The sequence below is a fragment of the Lolium rigidum genome, chromosome 5, assembly GCF_022539505.1.
Source record: "Lolium rigidum isolate FL_2022 chromosome 5, APGP_CSIRO_Lrig_0.1, whole genome shotgun sequence".
Taxonomy (NCBI): Eukaryota; Viridiplantae; Streptophyta; class Magnoliopsida; order Poales; family Poaceae; genus Lolium; species Lolium rigidum.
Window position 1 is genome coordinate 252,658,648 of NC_061512.1, and position 18,399 is coordinate 252,677,046.

The following is an 18,399-nucleotide window of genomic DNA, read 5'->3' on the forward strand; positions in this document are numbered from 1 at the left end:
CATGGGCCCATTTAACAGGAATGTATGGTTCGATTAATACAATGTAACTTTCAAATTGTCCACGTCACAAAAAAAAAAACTTTCAAAGTGTGCCTAAATATATGTTGAGATGATATCGAACCTCTCGATAGAAGCAACTTAAAAAAGATCATATAATGAGCTTTATTTTACCCAAATAGCGCTTTTTGTTTCGTAAGCATACCTAATTAGGCTTCGCATACTGTTGATTGTACAAAAATGTCTAGGGCAAAAAAAACTTGTGTAACTTTTTCTTTGTGATTCCAAATACAAGTCAAGTGATGTGGTAACGTTTGTTTATCATACAAGGTGAAAAACAGTGGGACCATAAAATGATTTTAGAACCATAATTAAGTAGACACACTCAAAGTTTTGTTTGCTTAATGGCGCAGCAGTAATTTGTTCCTCCTGCAAAGACTACGTGAGTAAAAGTACATCCAAATAAATTTAATTTCGGTGAAAAAAGTGCAACATGTTGAAGCCACGACATACTCCGTATGATGTAGGGCATGCTATAAGATAGGATGTCACAGGGGATCAGCTACGACACGGCCACATCCAGGTGATACGACAAACTGGCTGGGGTCAGGAAACCACCAGGCTGTTGTACTTGCTCCCCCAAAACAAGCACTCATCTCCAGTTTCTCTTTGCCTTTCCAGGCTTCCTCGTTACTCAGACAGAATTTCAGGTACATAGATACATAGTGCAGATCTGCACGTGGCTGTGTACACAATACCTTGAACTTGTAATTCATTAGCATACTGTGGATTGAAACCAAAAAAAAAAAACGCAAAACAGAATAATTCGAGATGAACTTGTGGAAACTGTCTTGCAAACTGACACTGAATACACTCAGGTGTACAAAACGGGGTTAGTGCCTTGGATGACGGAAAATACAAGCAAATAACAGAAATGCGGCATTTGGTAATAGTGAAGATGTTTTGCCAGAAAAATAACAGCAAAGCATATATTTCTCTTCCAAGTACAAGAAGTGATTTAAATCTCCAAAAAGGAGTGATTTAAAGGAAGAACAGCCAGGTACAGAAAGTAGGGCGAAATGCAGATATTCCTATGCTGTTGGTACAGAAGTATTTGCCAGTGCGCTAAGCATAAATAAAGCATGACCGACACATCTGTTGCAGAATTTGGTATATCAACTCAAACATGGTACTTGAATTCTAAAACTCTGGACCCAAAACTGGCATGCGCTTTTTTAGCAATTTAACAGATCAGCTGTACATGTATAACCTTGCCAAGGCCATGAAAAATACTAGGACAATCGCAAGTGATCTACAGCAACTTTTCTCGAGAATCACATACTCCAACTGTCATGGAGTTCAACAATGACCTCCATGTCACTTCGTGCTTTCAACGGCTCAATCGTCATCGTTTTGCTCATTTTCATCATGATTATTGACCCCGTAGTCGACCCATGGGAGCAGTGATTCAAGGAAGACCAACGCAGCATTTCGCCCCGCAACTTCGCGGGGGACACGGAGTCTCTCAGGCCCAGCTTCTTGTTCAATGGGTGGCATATCATGCGCCATTCCTGGACCCATTCCTGGGCCACCCATTCCTGGACCAACCATAAATGGCCGTAGTTCTTCCGGAGGCAGTGATGGTGTTGTGTCAGAGAAGTCTGAGACAAGCAGATGAGAATACCTGCAAAGTAAGACGCAGCTTATCAAGATTTCTTCAACATAGTCAGAGGAGCTAAGAATCAATATCCCGAACATATATAATTACAACAATATGCAATGAACTGGAAAAGAATTGCGGCCAAAACTACACTATCTTACTCTCAAGTATAGGTGGCACAGACTGCTTATCTTTCAGCTATACTTTCATGTAAGTAACATGCACGACTAACACCACAGATCCAACACTGCTGATAAGTTGAGATGGAGTTGGTAACCTAAACCATGAACATTACAGTTTTATACAGCCGTTCAGATGTAGATGCAAAATCTACACCTCAAAATGCTACTTCATAAAAAGTTATCATACAATACCGCTTCAGTTGTTGGCAACTTAACAGGAAGAAATAAGCATCAAAAAGTAATGATTAAAACGAATGAAAGGCACCAGCAAAGAAGAATGGTCAACAGAATTCCAACTTGCATGTAAAGATTTTGGAGCAACTTACTCATTCTTTTCTGAAGAAAATGCCTCTTTCCTAACACATGCCCAGTCCTTGGCTTCTCTGCTATCCTGCTTCAGTGATTCAATCACCAAAAGAGCAGCTTCTTTGAGTAAGTTCTGAAGTTCCGGGAATCTCCACATGATATAATGACGTTCAACATATATGTTAATCACATGCTCAAGTGAAGGGCTTCCTGGCTTTGCTGATCCAAAGAATGCATTCTTAAGTATTTGGGTCCATGACGAGTCTTTCAAAGGAGCCTTGTCAACAATCTTAGAAAGCACCAGAGGATGAAGCATCAATGCTTGCTTCATGAGGTCAATAGCTGTTGATTTGTCAGCATGAGCAGAAACATCCTCGGATGCCGCATCACGTTCAAGATAAAACCGGGCAATGGCAAGAGAATAAGAGAAACTGGGGAACAACCAAAGGGAGTTATCACACTGGTACTCTTCAGCAAACTGTTCCAACCATTTGTACTGCTGCGATCTTAGAGCAAAGTAATCAATGCAAAACAGAGCACCCTTTGGGTCGTCAGAATCCAATGACAAAAGGAATTTGCAGGCCTCTAAAGCTGAACGATGGCAACCACGCCTATCCAGATTTTTCATATGACTGAAAAGGGCTGTAAAAAATGGCTTATTTGTGTCATGGCTGTATTTCAACTGGTAGTTGCCCTGCAGTGGACCAAATAATGGATGCCAAGCACACTCAAGTGCAAATAGACACTTCTCAACAGCATCTGCTGAGGATTGATGTTCTCCAGAATATTTGAACAAGTCAGCAAATGTTAACAATGAGTCTGGGTGATAGGGGTATCTTGCTAATACAGCAGCGATAGCATTGAGGTCATTGGCTGATTTGGCAGCTTCAAACAAATCCTGCACGTGGCTGACAGAAGGATCATATACATACCTGCAAGAAATAAAAAAAACATGGTTACTTAGGAAGTCAAGAACTCTAGAACAGATTTCAGCAAACCTACTTCTGAAATTTTACTACACCTGTAGAACTGCTTAAAGCTTCTTAAAATGAACTACAATTGTAAGCACAAGGAGTACCAGTGATGCTATCTGTGCCCATACAAATTAGTGATGTACTGAAATGATGGCAGGACAAACAATAATAAATGCATAATCACAACGAAACAATATTCCAGCTCGAGCCAGAAGTCAAATTCCCCGTGCTTTGACAAGGCTATGTTGTCCTCAAACAACCCTCATCTAGTTCTATTACTAAGAAATCAGTGCATAAATGTCGTGGAGGGAATAACAATTGCATGATGCGTATATAAATGGCCCTCTGATGGATTGTCTACTTGCATGAATGCATGTTCAAACAAACACGGTTACCAATTGTAGATAATGGGATATATAAAATAGTCTTCTCTGTATTCAATCAAAATTAATTTTTGGCTATGGACGAAACAAGTTGTTCTCCTAGTATCTCAGCAAAAGAGAACCAAGTACTAAATTTTTTACATACAAATATAGATCATATTACCATGCACAGTTCAAAGTAAAGGATATGACCTCACCTGAAGTAATTCAGACTACCCTTTGTCTCAATAAGATCCATTGACATTAACTTATCCCATGGTGGCCAGAAGCTAGGTGGAGATACAAGGAGGGTTCTTCTAGGATTATGGGCAGCACGCCTGACACCACGTAGTTGCCTCGAAGGGCCAGGCACATTCCGCTGGTTTTCAAGTGAATCCACTACCTTTGATCCAAATATGCGCCTCATCTCATTTTCAGCCTTGAGATGCTTGGGATCAATTGCGAGAACTGAGGATGTACCAACAGTGGTTTCGCTTGTCTCAATCTCCTTCCCAGCTGCTCTGTCACTTTGATGAACTTTCTGTTGGATGGGCTTCTTTTCAATAGATAGATCTTCCAGAATTGAATCCAGCGACTTCTCATCCCTTGACTTTGCTGAGACTGGCGGTTCTGCCTTGCCCTTTTTCTTCTTTTTCTTTGATTTCTTGTTTGATTCAGGAACAGCGCTGGTAGGCTTCTTTTTCGTAGATTGTTTCTGTTCTGGATAACTCACAGTTTGATCGGTATCCACTTCATCTTCCTGCGGTGAAGTAAAGCACGTAAGATTAAAAGCAAGTCATCAACCACGGTTGATTCATAGTATACAACACATGGATAATTTAGGGCTACATCACAGGGTCTAGATCAATATTGATAAACATGATCTCTCATTTCTTTCACCTTGTAATCACAATTCAATGCAAATATACATCACAGACTAGTGGCAGACACAACCTGAACAATCCCCTAGCAAGCAAACAGACAAGCAACTCCTTATCAACAGAACAATTTTCAGACTCCATCCATAAGGGAAGACAAGTTGCAGTTCAAGCGGGGTCAAAACTACTGACCAAACCGCAGCAAAAGACCACTACTGATGAATTATGATTCTAGACAATAAGAATAAGGAATAGTAACAAACACAGATTACACGATGCAACATCTATCCCTTCCAAATTCCCTCAGTGCTACTAGAGTTCTGCCCTTCCTGAAAACAACCTCATGTGCACACAAACAGTAACCATCGCATCTCTAGCACAAGCACAAGGATCAGCGGGCATCTGCTTGCACTCTACCAATTTTATCAGAGTCATAAGATAAGGCATGCCACCACGAGCGCAGCACGCATGCTCTACGGCGATTAGACCGTGGAAGCAACCCGGAATCGAATTAAACCCTAACGAGTAGCGCGCGGTGGGGCGAGGAAGTGAGGAACGGACCTTGTCCTCTTCTGCCTCGTCGTCGTCGTCGTCGAGGAGATCGAAGGGGTTCCGGGCGGCGACGCGTCTCGGGGAGGCCGCCTCCTCCTCCTCCTCCTCTTCCTCCACCACCACGAGCCCGTCCTCGGCTGCGGCGGCGGGGCCCTGCGGGGAGGCCTCCCTCTCCTGGAGGACGCGACGGACCAGCCTCCCGGACATGCCGACCTCGGCGGCGGCGAGCGGGAGCGAGGGTTAGGGTTTGGGCTCGGGCGGCGGGTCGCGAGAGAGAGAGAGTTGGGGATGGAGACGAGGACGATGAGTGTTTGCTATTTTTTCCAGGACTCGGGAGAGGGGCATATCGTGATTTCGGCACCGCAGAGGGGTGTTTCTGGAAGAAAGGTCCGTTGGCACGTGGCAGGCGTGATTTTAGAGTTGGAATCCGATACTGCGCTGCGATACGTATAGTATTGTACTTACAATTAAGTAAACAACAACAGCCCTTATAGCTCAGTGGTAGAGCGTCAGTCTTGTAAACTGAAGGTCCGTAGTTCGATCCTGCGTGAGGGCAAAACTTTTTTTCTAGCGTGCCGAATCTTCAATTTTCACCGTTGTCTTCTTTTTTTTTAACAAAGTAAGGGCATCTCCAACCGAGCGATCCAAATGGACGAGCTGGGCCGTTTGGGTGGCCGAACGGACACCCGGACAGCGGCCCGCGTGTCCATTTGGGTCGCACGCTGCGCCCAACGCACGGACGCAGCGCATATGTAATAAAAAAATAAAAATCTATATCTATATATATATATATATATATATATATATATATATCGATGCGGATTTTCTACCTAGGGTGATAGCTGTGCATAGCCTACCAACCGTTGGATAGTGTGGCTCCAATTCTTCCCAGGTTCACATCAAACTGATCCGGTAGTCTTGTAGTTTAACGGCCGTTTGCAGTTCCCCCATGCATGGTTGAATTATTTTTTCCAGCGTAGCAACAATGCCGTCCCACCTAGGTGGTGTAGAAACGGTTTAGTTGTCATTTTGGAAATGAAACAGCGTTTTTTTGCTTGACGGTAGGGACGGTTTAGTTGTCATTTTGGAAATGAAACAACGCTTTTTTGCTTGACGGTGCAGATAGGTGCATGTTCCATTATTAAATTTAGTTTTCGTTTATTCTTTTCCAAATCTTTAACCTATATTCGTTGTGGCTGCACCAAGCAATCCCAAAAACTTCCAATTTAATCTTTTTTGCATGCGATATAGAATTTATCGCATAATGTTCATTGCTAGCCTAGACTAACATGTATAAATTAAAATCTTTCACGGTGAACCATTATTTAAACCACAAAATCGAATGGTCGACGGGTTAGATTTTTTTTTACGAGCTATCGACCGTGACACATCATGCTTGTCGTTTTGTAAAAAAATAAACAAGCAGTTTGCTACACGGTAATCCGTGGAGATATTTGGTTGTTGTTTACGTTTTTTTTGGCAAGTTAGCGTGGTGACGGTTAACCAAAAAAAAGTCGACGCCATGGTGCCGTACCGATGATGGTTTGTTGTTTTGGGATTGTAATGACAATTTTTTGTCCGACGGCGCATATCTTTGCTTGTCGTTTTTCTTCCAAAATGACAAAATGCCACGGTACATATCTTTGCTTGTCGTTTTTCTTCCAAAATGATAAAATACCATGGTATGGTTTGGTACCTGTTCGCATGTAGCTGTCAGGAAGAGACTCAACATGATATCCGGCCAACGTTAACTTGAAGTTTTGTATTTTTTTCGACACTTTAAGTCTTTGATGGTCGTGTGGAGGCTGCCTCAGTTTCAGCCAAGATTTTTTTTTTCACTTCAATGCTGTTTTGACAATCAATGTCCGGTTCAGAGTGACAACCTTGGTTCGGAGTGGCAGCCATGCATGCCGTAGAGTTTTGTCATTTTGAAAAACAAATGACAGAACTAAAATCTGCACTACACATGAATTCTTCCCAGTATAAATCCCAGTGCGCCATTGAATTCTTCCCAGTATGTTACTTTGAAATATCATTTTTTAGAATTTTTCAAAATAGGATGCACATGCACGGTGCAAATCGTCCGCGTCTGTATAGTGATAGATTGATTGGCAACACTTAGCATGATGGACAAAATCAAAGGATAGCCAAAATAGAATAGATACTCCGTACTACTCCTTCATCCGTGGCAGTTGTACTCACTAAACGGCTGTCCATGTTTAATATGGTGACTAACCTAATCTGTGCTAACAAGAACGGGAGCTCGGACTTGTAATCAGCTGCCGATGAGCACGCGCTTAGTATGGTTACTAAACTTATCAGCTGCTAGAAGAACGGGAGCTCGGACTTCTAGCTTGTCGATGCGCACGAGCAGGACGATCCCTTCAGCGGCCGGTGGCGTGTCGGACGGCACATGCAGGCACCGGCCCTCGACCTCCATCGCCGCGTCCTCGGAGGGCTTAGCGCAGCTCCTCACCTCGTCCTCCATTATGGGGTTGAGGACGTCCTTGCATCCCGTCTCCGCGTCCACGGGCGCGGGCGTCCACACCTTGCAGCTGTACCACGCCGTCCCTTCCTCCGCGCTGGCCCGGACGCGCACCACCTTGACGTGGCGCTCTCCGGCGCCGCCGCGCTCGCTCGCGACGATGAGGAAGACGTTGTCCCCTTCGTCGGCGGCCAGCAGGCGCCGCTGCTCCGCGAGCTGCATCTCGACCACGATGCACTTGCCGCAGGTGATGGGTGTGACGACCCAATTGTGGTGCGAGGCGAGGTGGTCTCGGAGCGTCGGTGGCGAGCCGAGGAAGATGCAGCCGGGCTTCGGGCAGCAGCAAGGCGCGTGCGCGCACACCAGCTGGTGGTCGCCGGCCAAGCAGTAGGGGACCGAGCGCCGGCAGCCGTAGGCCTCGTTGTTGGGGCACCTGACCTTAGCCGCCAGGACATAGGTGTCCAGCCAGTGGATGTGCTCGTACACGCCGTCGACGCAGGACGCACACTTGGTCGAGCGGCTCGCACCGCAGTCGGTGCATGCCGCGTGCTTTGCCAGGCACTGCATCGATCCACACAAGTCAAATGTACCACAGATCGATGATGGATTGAAAACAACAAGAATATGTGAAAGCCAAGTGGTGATGGATCAAACAAGATGAACCGATACATTCGTACATGGCACATGGGAGGCTTCAATGGCAAGCAGCAGAGCGGATAGAATTGTGGACTGGCCGTGAGGAGATGAATAAAGCACCGATGACTTACACCATGGTAGCGGATAGAAAATCCGACGGGAACCTAGCAGAAACTGCTACGGCCCCAAGAACGACGTAAACGATGTCATCCGGCATGTTGTCGAAGCTAGCGTCTGAATCTGCCGCACATGTGCTTAGGCTGCTCATTGCTATTGGATGAAAACGAGAGAAAATGGGTAAATGGCTATTGAATTGCATAAATCATGTGTGTGTTTTGGGGGGCGACTCCTTTTTTCTTCTTACCATTCAAAACCTTGGCCTAATGGGCAACCATGGATTTTCTCACTTTGCTAGCTGGACGCTGAATAATAAAAACCGACCATACCATGGCAAATTGTTGTTTTGTAACGGACCGTACCGTTCCTTCGTTGTCAAATTGGTTGGGAATGTGTGTCTCATTTTGGTTGTCATTTTGGTACAAAATGTGGTAGAAACATTCCATGGTCAGGTGCGTACGTGTTTTCCTTCCAGCACATATGCCTTGTTGTTTTGGTATCAAAATGTGGTAGAAACGTTCCATGGTCAGGTGCGTACGTGTTTTCCTTCCAGCGCATATGCCTTGTTGTTTTGGTATCAAAATGTGGTAGAAACGTTCCATGGATGTACTTATTTTATTAGGTTTCTTTACAAATGGCTTGTTGTTTTGGTATCAAAAGGGAAGTGAAATTATCGTCGGCAGCCTATGCCAGCTATGGGATGGTCTCAATAAAAAATAATATTGCAATCATGAATCAAATGGATGGAAGTGATTTGAATATAACGGAGAATCATGCCATGCATGTGTAATGGACTGACACCGTGTGCTCTCTTTGTGCTCCCTATAGATGATCTAATGGTTAGATTGGTGTGCATAGCTATGCACCATGGTAGCCCACTATTTCCCATATATATATATATATATATATATACCTACTAATAAAGGAAGTAAGGTTTCTCCCCACTTTTTTCGTCCGTTTTAAAACTACCCCTATTTTTCAATCGAAATTACAGGATTTGCCACCGGTCATACGAGGAAACGATCTGTCGGGTTTTACACCGTGTCCGTCGCTCTACTAGGCCTGGCCCAATTAGCAACCGACGCCCGCAGGTTTAGGCTCGGAACACAACGGTTCGTACGTACGCGCTCTGCCGATTGAATCGTATCTTAACTGGACTGGATACGATCTCTCGACTCTCGAGTCCTCCCTACTTTCCGTCGTGCATATATATCCGGCGGGCCAAGCCGAGCGAACAAAAGCCACGCCTAGGGTTCGTTCTTCCCCGCCACCGACCCGTCGCCACCCGATTGATCTCTTGTGGTGCCACCTCTCTCCCTCGCTTGGATCTTCCTGTTGGTGCACGCGGAGCTGTTTTAGTTGGCTCGAGGCCCCTAGACGATAGGATGGCTTGCGGCCTGCGCGCAGTGTAGTCGGCCGCTCGCGCAGGTGTGCACAGCAGATCGGGTGGACAATGGAGTGCAGCTCCACGAATCGTCGCTAGGAACTCCGGATGCAAGCGGACATGTCCGTGGAATCCATAGCCTGTACCGCCTGAGCCGCATAAGCTGGTTAGTTTGTCCGTGGAATCCGCGTACGCACATTTCAGCTGCCCGCTGCGTCCGCCGGACAAATACGGACATGCCGACGCAGTGTCCCACCCTCAGCCGACGCGCGCTCGAGCGCTGCTGCTGCCCATCGGATCCTCCACGCGCTAGGAATGCCACAACATGTGTACACTAGCTGAGCTGCTGCCCTGCACACTAGCTACATTGATCAACAACTTGTGAACTATCTTATATATACACGAAGTTATTCACGTATTTTCACATAATATATACTCAAAAAGGAATTAATTAATTTAAAGCCAGGCACATGTGCATTCCGTCTAAAAAACAGAGCACAAAACTGTGATGAGAAAAAATAGAGCACAAACAAGACATAGTGGTCATAACTGGACGATGCAGGGCTGCAGGAACATACAGACATGCAGGTAAATGAAGCAGCAATTTATGCCTCTGTCTACATTCTAATTTCTTGCAATTGCAAACAGAAATATTTTATCCGTGACCATAACAACCATCTATAGTCCGTTCTGAACTAACAAATTGCCTGGTTCTTGTCCTCCTCCTCTGCCCGGTTCTTGTCTTCCTCCTCCTCTGCTGGACTCTTCTCTTCCATCACACCCATCTTTCTCCGCACGAGGCGACCTTGTGTTCTATCTTGCTGCAAATCAGTCAGATTGCATTACACATTCTTGCAGCAGCTAAGGTTCCTATTGATTTGCTGAACATAGAGAACCATAATGATCAAATAGGTGGTTTGTGGGGAGGAACAATTTCAAGCAAGCAAGCAACGATGGAAAATTCAGCTTTGGGTCGCAACTATTTGCTGAACACTGGCACCTAAGCACATAGTCACACAAATTCAAAAAAACAAATGTACAAGCTGAAAGAGCAAACTCCAGTCTTAAAAATTATTGTACAATGACTTCATTATATTCAGAATGTACAGTTTCAAAATTTGATACAATCCTATTTAATTTGATACACCCGAGTTAAAAAGGCGAGAATGTGTGGCTACTAAAAAGTATCCATAGGCAATGGATCTATTGGGGTCTGATGACTATTCAGGAAAATTTATACAACTGCAGCATGATATTGTTTCAGTACTCTATTGCTAAGCTCAAAAAGAAATACCTAGCTGTCGTACTCTATTGCTAAGCTCAAAGGATTGTAATATGATGGAACTTGTTACCTGACACTCTTCATCCTCATCATCATCAGTGTTGTTTTTTTTGTTCATGTATGAAGGGTCTACAATATTCAAAACAAAGCAGCATTATATTTCCACCAAAAAGCATTTTACCAATGCAAATATGACAACAATTTGGTGTCCTAATGTAGTGGAAAACTCACCGGCAGCTCGTAGCCAGTCATGCAAGCAAATCAAGCCCTCCACTGTACCACTTTTCAGCCTACTCCTATAATCACTAACAACTCTCCCACCAATGCTAAAGGCTGATTCAGATGCCACAGTAGACGCTTGCACAGCTAGAAGGTCACGTGCAATACAAGATAGGATAGGAAACTTGGGTGCATTTATTTTCCACCATCCCAAAATAGATCTTCATTGAGGTACGTATCAAGCTCTGATGCTACCTGTTTCTTTTGCACTTTGAGATGGGCTTCCCAATCAGCCAAAGGATTCTCAGTTCCTAGCTCTGCATCCGCGTCATCTTCTTCTTCCGAGCTATCAGCAGGAGATTCTCCTATTTGAAGAGAATATTCTTTGGAGAGCTTATGCATGACCTCGTCCACTTTTGCAATATGATGTTCTGAATCCTTCTTTCCAAAAGCTTGTTCCAGTCTAAACTTAACAAACCCACGCTTGTACCTTGGATCCAAGATAAGGGGTATGCAATTTGCTAAATAGGATTCTTTCCAGTACTTATCAAATTTTTCTTGCATTTCATGTACCATTGATGCAATGACGACATTCTTATTCTTGGCTTGTCTATCTAACAACACCTTCACATTCCATATTTCATGGAAATATCTGTTTGATGTAGGATATTTTGTACCTGACACCACCTTTGTTGCTGCAAAGAAGGTCTGTAGTAACTTCCGGAGTTCTTCAGCCAAAGACCACTCTTTTTCTGAAGGCGCAAATTTAAACTGCTTGTCTTGTTTTCCTAACTCCACAAATGCTTCCTGGTAGGGGAAAACTGACTCAATCATCAAATATGTTGAGTTCCACCTAGATGCAACATCTAATGAGGGCTTCTTGGTACACTCAATTCCTAGCTTCTCAACTACCGAGTCAAAGAGTTCCTTGATACGTCTCAAACGTATCTATAATTTCTTATGTTCCATGCTAGTTTTATGATAATACCTACATGTTTTGTTCATACTTTATATCGTTTTTATGCATTTTCCGGAACTAACCTATTAACAAGATGCCGAAGTGCCAGTTCCTGTTTTCTGCTGTTTTTGGTTCCAGAAATCCTACAAAGGAAATATTCTCGGAATTGGACGAAATCAACGCCCAGGACCTTATTTTCCCCGGAAGCTTCCAGAGAGCCAGAGAGGCACCAGAGGGGAGCCCTGGGGGCCCCACCCCACAAGGCGGCGCGGCCAAGGGGGGGCCCCTATAGTGTGGGACCACCAGGACCCCTCCGAGGCTGCCCTTCCGCCTATATAATCTCTCCGCCTCGAAAACCCTAAAAAAATAAGCCACGGGACGAGAAAAGTTACGCAGCCGCCGCCATCGCGAAGTCAAGTTCGGGGGACAGAAGTCTCTGTTTCGGTACGCCGCCGGGACGGGGAATTGCCCCCGGAAGCCATCTTCATCGACACTACCGCCATCTTCATCGCCGCTGCTGTCTCCCATGATGAGGAGGGAGTAGTTCTCCCCCAAGGCTAAGGGCTCTACCGGTAGCTATGTGGTTCATCTCTCTCCCATGATGTGATTTATATGAATGTGTAGATGTTACTCTTGTCTATTATGCTCTAGAGGTTACTTAAATATGAACTCCGTATGTTGTGGAGCTTGTTAACTCCGGCTTGAGGGAGCTCTTGTAGCCCTACACAATGAATGGTGTTTGTCATCCAACAAGAGAGTGTTTGAGAGTAATACTTATGTGTTCATCTATGTGATCGTGAGCTTTGCAATCTAGATGTCTTATGTTATTCAAGTGGATTTTACTTATGTGATCTCCGGAGACTCCTTGTCCCACGTGTGTAAAGGTGACAGTGTGTGCACCGTGTGGATCTCTTAGGCTATATTTCACAGAATACTTGTTCACTGGGTTATGATTTGAGTTGGATGTCTCTATGAAATTGTAGTGTGTTAGTACCTCCTATGAATGCTCAAAGTGACAGCGTGGGGTGTTCATTAGTACTTGGAAATACATCTTTAAGGTTTGCTTTGCAGCCCTACACGGTGAATTAGTGTTCGTTATCCCGCCAGAGAGTAATTCGGAATAGCATAATGAAGTGCTTATTTATATTCAATTATGATTGCATTGTTGAGAGTGTCCACTAGTGAAAGTAGGATCCCTAGGCCTTGTTTCCAATACTGCAAACACCGCTTACTTACTGTTCTACTGCATGTTTACTTGCTGCAATATTTACTTCATATCGCAATTACCATCTACCACAATCTATATCATCTGCGTTTTAATATCTGCATTTTACAGGGAGAAAATAAATGCATCTGCCCATGCTAACTTCAACCCTGGAGGGGGGCTGTGATATTGAAGTAGAATTTGTAGCAGGCAAATTTTGAGTGGCACATACATCACATGAAGCCCTCAAACGACCATTCCCCAAACTACTTGTCATCAAACACAGTTTGTTTTCGCCTCAGATTTTGTTCAAATGTCACAAATTGCTAATATTTTATCAGCAAAATACATGGGAGAAGGAAGGATTATCACGTACCTAAAATTAAAGATTCCAGTTGTTGCCTGTGTGTCAATTCTCCTATATTGCTCAATGAATGATATATATATTTGTGGCTAAATAATGCAAAAAATACAATTTGTACCTCAGTTGCAATCAGTCAAATGAACCATACCATAATCTGATTAAAACATTCATTGATCGGACTGTAGCAAATATAGTTGTTTAGAGACTGTGGGAACTAACCTGACGATAGAAGCTCCTTCCATCAAACATTTGTTGCATCCAGAATTCCATATAGCATAATACTTAATTGCTTGGTTTATCTACTATTCCCGTTATCATCGAGGCGGGATTTATATAGAGAAAAACTTCAGCCTGGAATAGTAGATAAACCAAGAAATTAAACAAACAAACTTAGTTTAAGAGAAACGCATGGCCTGGAAGGAGATTGCTCTTGCTCCATAGAAAATAGGAATATTAAAATGCTACTTATACATATTGAGCAATGAAATTTTAGTGTGATACGGATATTGGGTCAAAAAATTGGAGCACAATTTGAAATCATAGATATAGCAACTTACAACGGAGGAATCACTTAATTCAAGAGCTAGGCATGTATTACCTACAGCGGAGATCCGTATTAGAAGCTTGTGCGATGTGCCCATGTATAATTGGAATTGGTCTTTTCTCTTTTGTTCCAACCTGGATCGGGATATCCCTGGTCGTGTAGGGGACAAAATCAGACATATTAGTGCAGAAATAACAACATGAGAGAAGGCCTTAGGAGGACATGCAGGTAATCGTGTAAAGTACAGAAAGCAGTCTCTGAGGTGATGAGAAAGAAGACCAATGCGAACACTACTCGATGGAGGTCCTTCAGGTAGAGGCGCGCCAGAAGAGACCAAGAAGTCAATGAACCCAAAGAAATCTTCAGCGAGCTGACCGAGAAGCCAAGAAATCCAAAGAATTCAGGAGGGCATGAGGTAGGAGCAGACTGACTTCAATGGAATCGGGTGCATGGTAAAACATGGAGCGGATTTTCTAGCAGAAGCTCAACCTGCCAGATTGGAAACATAAATTGAGGGATTGTGAAAAATAAAGGAGGATTTGCAATGGCGAGCGGCCAGGAACCAGCGTGGAGGTCGCTGCAGTGGTGGCGGCGCGAGCATGCTGACGTGATTGATGCGGATGCGGATGGCAGCGTGACCTACTTTTTAACCTCGAGGCGACGGCGGCGGCGGATGAGCTTCCTTAGCAGTTTCCACTCATTGAATACCAATATTCATCTTGCGTTTTGATGAGTATTAAGTTGCGAATGCGCATTGGTAGGAAGGAGGACGGACGGTCCCGGCGGCGGAGGAAGACGAACAGAGGTTCATCTTCGGTGGCTTCAACTTTTTTTGATACGGCTGGGAACCAAGCTGGGAGGTGAAAACTGTTAATGAGGTGACGTGGCTCGTTATGAGACTAGCAAAATGGGGCCATCTATTAAGAAAGAGAAGATTAGTGCTCGTATATTAATATATGTTTATATGTTTTAAATTAGTTCGCTTGCATGTTTTCCGCAAGTTTATGCGCTTGTGGGTCCTAGTGCAGATGCTAATTGTGCAACGATCTTTTTTACGTCAATTGTGAAATGTCTTACATTATTATTAGTACTCCATGAAAGTATGAAACGTCTTCCCCATTTTCCCCACAACTTTTTTTTGAGAGCAACCACATATTTCATTAATAGAAAATCAAGTTACATGAAGCAACACATGTGGAAACTAAAAGACAAACCGGGATAAAATGATTATCCTGAATTTGCAGATAAAATCCTAAAAGATTGAAAAATACAAAACGATCCCTAGGGTTTCCTGCAGCCACCGTAGCCGGCCGCCGGAGTCCAATTCCAACGCCGCCGAGACGCAACGCAAGAAGAGACGCCGAGCCTCCACCATTGCAAGATCCAAAGAGCACCATCGCCAACGAGACTTTGTGAGTCGATGAACGAGGCCTCTTCGTAGCAGCCGAGGCACATGTCGCCGTGGCACGTCGGCCGGGGGACGTCCCCGTCTCGTCTTGGACCAAGATACGCCGCCTCCCGTCGACGAAGTCGAGAGAAGAACGGCATATCCACCACCTCGGGACCAACATATTCGCTCCGGAAGAACCACCTCGCCCGGCCCCCGGCGCCGTCGTGGACAACGACAAACGCCGGTGGACACGTCGAGAAACGGATCTCGCCGGATCCGAAGAACGGCGAGAAGACCAAGCTGCCGACCCGAAAGATCGACAAGCACACGTTGCCAACAACTCCGAGGACGCCGCCGTGAAGGTCGCCGCCGGTGTGGGAGTGGAGTTGAGGCAGATGTTATTTGCCCGGCGCCGCTCCCACCACCCCAACGACGCACCACGACGGACATGGCCCAAACTACAAAACGGAGGAGAAGCGAGGCCCCCACCCCTCGCTGCCGGAGCCGACGGCAAGCGGAGGGAGAAGCCTCCCCTCCCGCCGCCGGGAGCGGCAAGCGGAGGGAGAGGGGCCCAGAGCTCACGTCGGTGGAGATGGGATCTGGCCGCCGCCGCCTGGGAGAGAGGAGCGGGGACGAAACGTTTCGTAACCGGATCATTTTCCCCACAACTGACGGTTCCACTTATCTCTTTTTCTCCACCGCTGATATCCAATTAAGGTAGTGTTCGCTCCCATCTGAAATAAGAATGGTAGTCTCCGTTCCCACAAATCCACCAAAATCAGATCGCCGACTCTCTCCCTCGCGTACAAATGGAGCTTCAATTGGAGAATTAGGTACTGCTGTTGGACTGTGAGGACCATGCCGGACGGCCGGGCTGAAGAGGGAGAGGCACCTTCGACCGGACCAGGATCTGGAGGCTTGCGCCGCATATTGGGGCTGATGGCCGCCGGCCTGACGGTCGTCTCCCTTCAGAAGATAGAAGGCCTGGTGCTTGGCGTTGTTCTGAACTGGCAAGGACGCTGCCGTGAATTGGTACCAGTCTGCTGTTTTTTTCAATTTCCATTTTGCAATGAGAGTACCAATATTTTCTGTTTCTTCTTTGCGATAAACCAGTATTTTCTGTTGTGATATCAAACGAAGCTCTTTTCCCTTCTTGCTCTCATCTTTTTTTGTAGATTAAATATCAGTGCCATGTTCACATGGTGCTCCCAGGTTCAGGGAGCTTGCATGATCAGATCTTGTGTATACGTTTCTCATAACTTTTTTCCATTCCATAGCATTAGTTTCGGAAAGTAAATGACTTCTATAACCATAGCATTAGCGGGCCTATTTTTTGTTTTTCTTTTGTTTTGCTCATATCATATAAAGATACCAAAATGTTAATATTAGTCATTCTCTATCATAGGTTTGACTGCCTACCTGCAGGTTTCCAGTATTATTTAGATTGCAGGGCTTATAATTTTTCATTGTTTCATGTTTGTGTGTAGCAATTTTCTCAATGCTAGTAGTTAAAGAGGTCACACACCATTGATTTGTAGCGAGGTCCATGGCAGTTCTGTCATGAGTGGTATGAGTTACTCAATTGACCTCACATCTTGCATTAACAACATGAATTTGCTTGGACTGTAGTTGGACCTAAGAAGTGTTAAAAGGGCAGTCCCTGCAAATAAGTTGTGTAAGATCGTCCTTAGAAGAATGAATGGTTCTTATCCTTGTCCAGCCAGACGTTCCTTATTTATGGAAATCTGACTGATATGAGTTGCGCAATAGAAGTCACATGTTGCATTAACAGCAGGAGTTTGCTTGACCTGTGGACGGTGGGTGGACCTAAGAGGTGCTAAAAGTGTAGCCTCTGCAATCCACATATATGGTTGTTAGCTTTGTTCTTCCCAGGGCTTCTCAGGATATCATATTTAAAACTATATCTGTTTTTCACGTGCTTTTGTTTTTGTCCTAGCGATCCTTGTATTTGTTTAACTATTCCTTGATTTTGAAGAAAGCGTACTCTCTCGATATATGTATCAGTAGTCCGCAGTATGCTGTGTGATTTTATCATTATCTTGAGGAAATTGGGATGTACCTTGTGGTGCTCATTGTTTATTTTTATTCTTGGAGATCTCTGACCTAGCTTCTGTGGAAATAGGTGAAGATTGTGAACTATGGTGTTCCTATCTATGTCGTCCGCTGTTTTCCCCACGGAAACATTTCTGAAAATCTTTTCAGTTGAGGACGATGAACTGCAAGCCAGCGGTTGTTCTTTTGTTGCATACTATATTCCTGAGAAGTGTGGAAACAATAAGTTTTATCACCCATGAAGAACTATTATTTAGCCGTCATCACTGAAGCCAACTTACCATGGGTAGTTGGCACCAAGGCTCTACGACACCTTCCATGGTATGCTCGGCCACCAGACCAGACGCCTGCTTAGTTGTTGTGTTGCCTCTTGCAATTCTTTATGTTTTTGTTCCGGTTCTGCTGAGATGTACATTTTTTCTCGCTTTGCTGCCTTCTTCTAATGTCAAGTGACGTACTTTCGTGTGTGTTCGAGAAAAATAAATCTAGTCTACTCTTCAACTATGAACTCTTATTCTGCAAAATTATGATTATTTTGAAGTTCTTTAGCATGTAATGACATTCAAGTTTTTTTAACTAACCATGAGCTAGATATAAGTGCAGTTCTGTTGCTGACAAACACTTTTTTTTTTGTAAAAAAACTCCATGAAATTAATTCAGTTGGCAAGTAGTGGCCTTTGAAGATTATGGCATGTTCCAAACTTCCAATCGATGATAGGGGACTGACAATCTGGCACTACAAAAAAAAGGGGATAGGTCCCATGGTTCCTCCTAATAAAGATGAACTTTATACTTCACCTTAATCTTTTCTGCTTCCTTGCCCTCTTTTTCA

At 44.4% G+C, this 18,399-nt stretch overlaps 1 protein-coding gene, 1 long non-coding RNA gene and 1 other non-coding gene across 3 annotated transcripts; 2 read left to right on the top strand and 1 right to left on the bottom strand.

The window, feature by feature from the left end:
- Positions 1 to 1,182: 1,182 nt before the first annotated feature.
- Positions 1,183 to 5,118, bottom strand: LOC124653488 (transcription factor 25-like). The gene is made up of 4 exons (XM_047192547.1): positions 4,921 to 5,118; positions 3,700 to 4,241; positions 2,166 to 3,077; positions 1,183 to 1,681 (listed from the first exon to the last, which is right to left on the bottom strand). The coding sequence occupies exons 1-4, from the start codon at positions 5,116 to 5,118 to the stop codon at positions 1,396 to 1,398; spliced, it is 1,938 nt and encodes a 645-aa protein (XP_047048503.1). The 3' UTR covers positions 1,183 to 1,395.
- A 277-nt stretch (positions 5,119 to 5,395) lies between these two features.
- TRNAT-UGU lies at positions 5,396 to 5,467 on the top strand. The gene has a single exon. It is a non-coding gene; the product is annotated as a tRNA-Thr (tRNA).
- Positions 5,468 to 16,159: 10,692 nt separating this feature from the next.
- LOC124654440 lies at positions 16,160 to 18,068 on the top strand. The gene is made up of 2 exons (XR_006988355.1): positions 16,160 to 16,526; positions 17,638 to 18,068. It is a non-coding gene; the product is annotated as an uncharacterized LOC124654440 (long non-coding RNA).
- The last annotated feature ends 331 nt before the right edge of the window (positions 18,069 to 18,399 follow it).

What these genes read in the sequence shown, in the direction of transcription:
- LOC124653488 (XM_047192547.1), bottom strand. Translation starts at nt 5,118, where the DNA reads ATGTCCGGGAGGCTGGTCCGTCGCGTCCTCCAGGAGAGGGAGGCCTCC. An exon ending in ACGAGGCAGAAGAGGACAAG is followed by an intron (nt 4,242 to 4,920) that starts GTCCGTTCCTCA and finishes ACTTCACCGCAG; the next exon opens with GAAGATGAAGTGGATACCGA. An exon ending in TTTTCTTCAGAAAAGAATGA is followed by an intron (nt 1,682 to 2,165) that starts GTAAGTTGCTCC and finishes CTTACTTTGCAG; the next exon opens with GTATTCTCATCTGCTTGTCT.